The sequence below is a fragment of the Sapajus apella genome, unplaced genomic scaffold (assembly GCF_009761245.1).
Source record: "Sapajus apella isolate SASKATOON/1434 unplaced genomic scaffold, GSC_monkey_1.0 scaffold142, whole genome shotgun sequence".
NCBI lineage: Eukaryota > Metazoa > Chordata > Mammalia > Primates > Cebidae > Sapajus > Sapajus apella.
The window spans coordinates 2,379,102-2,386,258 of NW_022437082.1; the positions used below are offsets into that span (position 1 = coordinate 2,379,102).

At 47.8% G+C, this 7,157-nt stretch overlaps 1 protein-coding gene across 1 annotated transcript; it reads right to left on the reverse strand.

Moving 5' to 3' along the window:
* Positions 1 to 387: 387 nt before the first annotated feature.
* Positions 388 to 4,411, reverse strand: MAGEA10 (MAGE family member A10). Its single transcript, XM_032264136.1, has 5 exons — positions 4,398 to 4,411; positions 2,833 to 2,931; positions 1,950 to 2,040; positions 1,724 to 1,794; positions 388 to 1,638 (listed from the first exon to the last, which is right to left on the reverse strand). The coding sequence occupies exon 5, from the start codon at positions 1,571 to 1,573 to the stop codon at positions 461 to 463; it is 1,113 nt and encodes a 370-aa protein (XP_032120027.1). The 5' UTR covers positions 1,574 to 1,638; positions 1,724 to 1,794; positions 1,950 to 2,040; positions 2,833 to 2,931; positions 4,398 to 4,411; the 3' UTR covers positions 388 to 460.
* Between the last annotated feature and the right edge of the window lie 2,746 nt (positions 4,412 to 7,157).

Consider the following 7,157-nt stretch of genomic DNA (forward strand, 5'->3'; position numbering starts at 1 on the left):
GACTTCTCTTGTCATTTTTTTTCATAAATTTTTTAAAAATGACATGTAATTGTAGATATTTATGAAGTACAATTTGATGTTTAGATTCATGTATATGTAGTATAATAAATCAGGTAGTGTATCCATCACCTCATGCATTTATCACTTCTTTGTGGTAATAATATTGAAAAGCCTTCTTTCCAGCTGTTTTATATTATATAATATCTTAATGTTAACTACAGTCATCCTACTGTGCAATAGAAAGCTAGAACTTATTCCTCCTATTTAATTATAATTTTCCATGTTGGCTAATCACTTCCAAGCCCATCTTCTCCTTCCTCTCCCCAATCTCTGGTAACTACTGATCTACTCTCTACTTCCATAATATCAACTTTTTTTTTTTTTTTAAGACTCCACATATGAGTGACATAATGTGGTCTTTGGCTTCCATTTTAAAACACAGTGAAGAGTCTATCTGACTTTATTCAGGATAGGAGAAGCTGGTTGTAGCACTAGAACTTGCACTGGCCATGGCAGTAGTATCATCTGTGGTGGCAATAATGGCCTTGGCTCTCTCTTCCTCATCTTTCAAAGCCTCCTCATACCACAGTGGGAAGGATCTGGGATCACTCCCATTTACCTCGGCCAAAAATTTCAGGAGACTCATCTTCCTAATTTCAGTGTGGGCCCTGGGACCCCACAGGAATTCGTACTGTGCAGGATCACTGCCGGGCACTTGCCGGTACTCCAGGTAGTTTTCCTGCACCCAATCTTGGGTAAGCAGCTTCCTGGGCTCCCCATAAATGAAGTGTTCCATCCCATCATACAGCCCCATCATATTCAGTGCTTCCCAGATGACCTTCTCAGGGGTGCAGTAGCCCTCTATGAAGATTATGCTTAGGATAAATATGAGAATGCCAGTCTTGGGCATGCTGTGGACATCACTCAGCATCCCATCATAGGTAAGGCCCAGGGAAATGACAAGGACAAAGGATTGGCCAGTGGGGTCTAATTCCTTTACATCAAGGCCAAAGACCAGCTGCATGCACTCAGAGGCTTCACTGAACATCACAGGGAAGTGGTCTTCATAATTTTTTAGGACATTTTCCAGTATTTCTGCCTTTGTGATTGGCTCCTTCATTTGATACTTGAAGAGCAGGAACTCCACCAAATTCGTCACCTTTTCATCTATCTCGCTTCTGGGTAAAGACTCAGTGTCTGGCAGTGCCTGTAGGGTGCTTGGATTCTCCTCCTTTTGGTTGCTAGAGCCCTCATCAGATTGGCCTAATGGAAGGGAGGCAACGACCGAGGGGGAGGAGCAGGCTATCTGAGCACTCTGGGAAGGATCTGATGTCTCATCATCAGCAGAAATATCCTCTGGGGTGCTTGGTATTAGAGGATAGCAGGAGGAGGAGGAGGAAGAGGAGGAGGAGGGAAAAGAGGATGGAAAAGAGGAGGAGCAGGTAGAAGTGGATGAGGAAGCATCCTCCTCCATAGCTCGGGGAGCCTGCGCACCCTCAAGGCCCTGTGTCTCACTTTGGGATTGAAGGTCTTCTTCAGGCATGAGACGCCGACGCTTTGGAGCTGGAGGCATGATGACTCTGGTCAGTGTAGCAGGTGGGAGGGTGGGCAGGAGTTGAGTGATGGGGACCCACAGGCCTGGGGAGAGAGGGAGGATGTATGTGGCCACTGAGAACCACAGCTGAGAACCATACCCTGAAGGCTCTAACAAAGGCCAACTTACAGGTCTCCTTCAGTGCTGCTCTGTGGTGTTCCACAGCTCTTGACCTCTTGGTCTCCCTGTTCCCTGAGAATCTGAAGATAGAAGTGAGAGACGGCTCCTCAGGATGTAGCCAGCAGAGGCCACCGCTCCAGGACTGGCAGTAGGGTAGATGGAATTGGTGCAGTGGGGTACACTTTGTTATGGAGCAGGTGGGGTCCTTGGTGCACATTCAGGTCATGCACCTCACCTTGACGCCTGGCACTGTCTGGGCCCTCTCTGTTCTGTGATCTGATAACACTGTCTTAGAACAAGGCCTCACCTCACAGTCCCTGGAGCTCCTGAAAAAGGAACTGAGGGGCCCTCAGGGTTCAGGCTGCAAGCACAGCCCCAGCCTCCGAGTGCTGTCAGGAGGATGGGCTGGACTCTGTGAGTTCCCCACTACTCTGGAGCGGATAGCCCCCTCTGTGTTCACAGGGCTCTTACCTTTCTCCTGGAAGAGCCTGGACCCTGCCCCTTTGCTGATCTAAGAAATTCTCAGATCAAAAGCTCACATCCCTGATACAAAATAGAAGACATGAGGGGACCCACATCTGGTGGAGCCACGACTATGGAGGTCCTCCCAGAAAGGACAGCAAGAGGTGACCATATTCAGCTGAGTCCATGTGTCCTGGGTTAGAAGCCTGCTTGATCCTCATCTGGATGCCTGATAGGGCCTGGGACCCTCCCTTTGTTGACCTGAGGCCACTTCCCTAAACCAAGGCCCTATCTCCAGAAGACATGGAAAGAGGAAGTGAGGGGAGTCCACCTACCCACAGTTCCCTGTGAATTCCCATGGCTGACAGAAGGGGCAGGGTGGGGTTGAGTCCTGTGTGTTTGGAGAATGGGGTCCCCTCAGTCCTCACCTTGACTCCTGGCAGGGTTTGGGACCCTCCTTCTGCTGATCTGAGTGCAGCCCCTTAGACCAACACCTCTCCCTCCCAGAGACCAAGTGTCCTTGTGTAAGACGGGGCCTCAGCTGACAGCCCTGACTAGGTTCTCCAGAGTGACAGTAGGGTCATGGCAGATTTTTGTGGGGCCTCCATCTGTGTTATGGCCTGGGGGTACCCTCAAATTTCCCTCAGATTCCTTACCTGAACTCTTGTCAGATCCTGCCACCCACTGTGTCTGTCAAACAGAGGGGCTCCCTGTGTTGACCTGAGTCACGCTCTGAGAGCAAGGTTCTCACCTTCCTGAGATCCTAAAACAAAAGTAAAAAAGAGTCACATCCGGTCACGCCTGTGGGGTGTCCACAGCTGATGTCTCCCCTTTACAACCAAGACTCCATTTCCCTGAGGATTCCTCAACTCCTTGCCTGTAGTTAAAGTGAGCTTGCCACTTAGTGCCAATCCTGATCAGCTCTCCCCAGAGCTAAGAACAGGGGACAGCCAGACTCTGTGGCATTCCTTCTTTCTGGGCTGCAGGTACCTCCAGTCCTCACAAAGGGGGCACACCTTGCTGCAGATTCTGGGACTCCTCCCTCTGTTGACCAGGTGTGGAACCCTGTGATAACTTCTTAGCAACCCTTGGGCCAAGGTCCCCACCTCCCTGAGACCAAGGAGGCAGAAATGGGGGAGGGGGCACCACATGATCACACTTGCATGGGATTCCCAAAGCTGACAGAAGGAGCAGATTTGGCGGGGTGGGGGTCGGGGGGACAGGGCAGGGACTTCCTCTATTTGGGTATCCTCCAGGTATTCAGCTTCACTCCGACAGAGTCCAGCCCTTTCCCTCCTGCTGAACCGTGTATGAGTCTTGCACGCCAAGGCCAGCATCTCCCTGGGATCACTGCCTGGGGTTCCAGAGCTGATAAAAGGGACAGGTTTTCTAGTTCTGAGATGCAGGGATCCGCTGAGTCCTCCCTTAGGATTCTCGGACTCCTCCCTCTGCTGACCTGAGACTACACTCCTCAGACCACAGCCCTCTCCTCGTTGACACCGCAAAGGCACAGCAAAGACACATCACATGGGCCACAGTGCTTGAAACCGCCCAGAGCTGAGGTCTCCACTGATCTGGACTACAAGTTCCTGTGAGTCCTCTCCTTCCTCCTCTTGACTCCTGGCAGGGTTGCTCTCTCTTCCGCCCTTCCCCTGCCCATCCACCCCCCCCAACCACTGCCATTGACCTGAGTCTCCGTCCCTGTCCCTCGGATTCCGGAGGTTGAGTGAGAAAGTGTCTTAGTCTGAGACAGGGGTGGGGTGGGCACCCTGTCCTAGGATCCCCTCATGCCTCCCTCGTCTCACAGCAGGGCCTGGGCCCTCTCTCTGCTCCCCCGAAACCGCATTCATAGTACCAATCCACTTTCCTCTGTCAACCCCAGATGCGGAGGAGGTCAGAATTTGCATTCCTGGTCGCCATGCCCAGGGCTTCCCATGGCTGACATCAGGGGCAGATCCCTTCCTGAGGGTCCTGACCTTGATGCCTAGCAGAATCTAGGCGCTGCTCCCTCCTAACCAGCTCTGCTTTGGTCACACCAAGGTCTGATTCCCAGCGTCCCCTGCGGCTGAAGCAGCGGGAGAGAGTGGGGGTGGGGATGTGACCGACCAGCCTGAGAAGTCTGCCCTCAGGTGGTCCAGGGCTAGAAGCAGAGGCGGCGCTGGATTATTTAGGGCTTTCTGTCCGGGTTGAGGGCGTCCTCATTCCTCCCTCAGCCTCTCACCTTGCCTCCTCACAGAGCCTGGGCCCGCTCTCTTCAGCCGATCTCAAGCCTGTCTTAGAACGAGAATCTCGCGTCTCTCTGATCCCGGAGGCGTAAGTCAGTGGCGTCACATCCGGCCCCTGGGGCTTCCCTTGGTTGACAGCAGGGGCGGAGTGGATTCCGCCGCAGTGGGGGTGGGAGTGGCAGAATAGGAGTGGGAATCCGGATGGGGTGGGGTGGGACAGAGGATGGGGTTCCGGCAGGGGTAGTGGTGAAGATGGGTGTGGGGAGGGGTGTGGGGGTGGAGACTGGGATGTGGATTGTGGTGATGTGGGTCGTGGTGGCTGTGGGGTCTTTCAGTCATCCCTCATTGTCTCAACCCTGATGCTTGGAATGACCTGGACCCCTGTTTCGTGCTGAGGATGTCTGCTCCCCTTACATCAGGTTTCTTGACTTGGAGTCCTCTGAGTTGACAGTGCAGGGAAGGTTGTGTTCAGGGTGACAACATTGCCAGGGTCTTCCAGGACTGAGCTGTATTCTGCGGCCCCTTTGTGTGGGGTGGGTGGACCCTCAGTCCTCACTCAGGACAGTCCTCCTCCTGGTTTCTGGTTCTTTGATGAAGTGATGGGTGGGAGATGCTCTGTTTCTGTTACCTCTAAGCATTTTCCCAGCTGCACCTCTTGCAGAGCACGGTTGCGGGTCCCAGGCCAGATGGTCCCTGGGGAGCTGCAACACCCGTGATTGTGGTGACCTCTGGGAGAAGATGCACATCATCCCACGGGGGCTCTTCCCAAGCCGGAAGCAGACTGGTCATTTTTTTTTGTTGTTGTTGTTGCCCTAAAGGGTATATTTTCTACAAGAAAGAGGCTGAGCATCGGGGTGTGGAGAGGTCCTACTGTTTTGAGTTTAGCTGACATTTTATAGTCCAATGCCGTGATTTCTATTTTTCTAACCCTCATTCCTAATAAATATATATTTTAAATGTCAGCCAAGTGCATATTTTAAATATGTATATATATAACATTTCACGAAAGCATGCCTACCTTACTCTGTGTGGTTCACCGGTTATCCTATTTCCAGCCTATTTTTTATATTCTAATAATTTCTCAAAAAGACCAGTCGTCACTATGGTGGCTTCAGGTGGTTATTAGCACAGGCTCCAGAGTCACACTCCCTCAATCAACCCCACCTTTACTGATGTCCTGATATCACTCCAGGGTTACTGGCATTGTGGTTTGAGGTGCTGCCTTAGATTGTGCAATAAAGCAGGGCCAGAAATTTAAGTATTTCCTCCTACTCATCCTATTTGCCATCTATGCAGACTACAGACCTCCTCAAATGCACTAGTGTCTTCCACTCCCCCTACTCCAAACACAAGGTCCAGTTCAACATTCTGCAGTCTCCTTAGTGTTCTATCGTGTTTTGCTGCATAGACTTTGTTGAGCGTCGCTTATGGTTTTTTTTCCCTTCTTCCCACCAGGATTGATTCTGGAGTGTAAGTTATTAATATGAACTTGATGCTCATTTTGGCCTAAAGGTAACGCACTAACTCTGTAAACAATTTAAGGAAAATTCACACTTTTAAAATATTCTGTTCTCCATTAATGGATATGGTATAATGCTTTATTTATTTGGGATTTCTTCCACCTGAATATATCAGCAAACTTTTACAGTTGCTTCCATTAAGATCTTGCTCATTTTTGCTAGGATTCTCTTTTAGGTAATTTTTGGAGATTTTTGCTGTTGTTAATGGGACTTTTTGTATTACGTGTTGTATTTATATACTGCTTTTTTATGGCCAGTTTCTTGATTTTGCTATAATGAGCTTCCACAAAATGTTTTTCTTCTAAAGTCTTTTATTCATTTAAATATTCCATATATCTATTCCTTTGAATTTTCTTTAAAGGTAGCATTGTCTCCAAATATCTCTCTTTTCAAAATTCATGTATCTTATTTATCCTGGTACCCATAGTTCTGGCTATGTGTTTCAGTGCAGTTTTGAACAGTAGAGAAGATAGCACACATTTTTGTCTTGTTCTTGGCTTTATTAGGAATTCTTATAACATTTCACATTTAAGTGTGTTTGCTATAGATTTTAAGTAATGCAAGTTCTATTCTAGTGTTTACTTTTTCTTTCTTTTTTTTTTTTTTTTTTTTACCATTATCTTGGGTTAAATTTCTCTGAAATGCTTTTTTATGTAGCCATTGACATAATCAAGTGTTTTTTCTCCTCTAATTTTTTTTTACAGGGAATTACAATTAAAAGCATTTTCTAATGTTAAGTCGTAATTTTTATTCCTTGGGCACAGCTTGTTTGTTCATTTAATACACTGCTAGGTTGAATATGCTATTAAATTATTTATAATATTTGCTGCTATGTGAGAGAGCATGGCTCAAGCATTCTTTTCACTCGTTGTTCTCATCTGGTATTTGAATCAAAGAGTGCTGGCCTGACTAAATGAGTTGAATAATTACCCACCCTTTTGTATGCTTTGGAAGAGTTTACATAAGATGGTAATTTGTTTCTCCATGATCATTTGATATAACTGGCCTCTAAAACTGCCTTGTCCTGGAACATTTGGCAGTGGCTTGAGTTTTCAATACTGTACAGTTTCAGTTTGTATTGTTTGATTAAACCTGTAAGTGGTCAATTTCATTTAGGATTTCAAATTTAATGGCATGATATTTATAATAAACAGTTTTTATTACAGATATTCTCAGCATATACAGCAGTAAAGAGAATAGTATAATGAGCCAATACACCAGACGTTCAGCATCAAC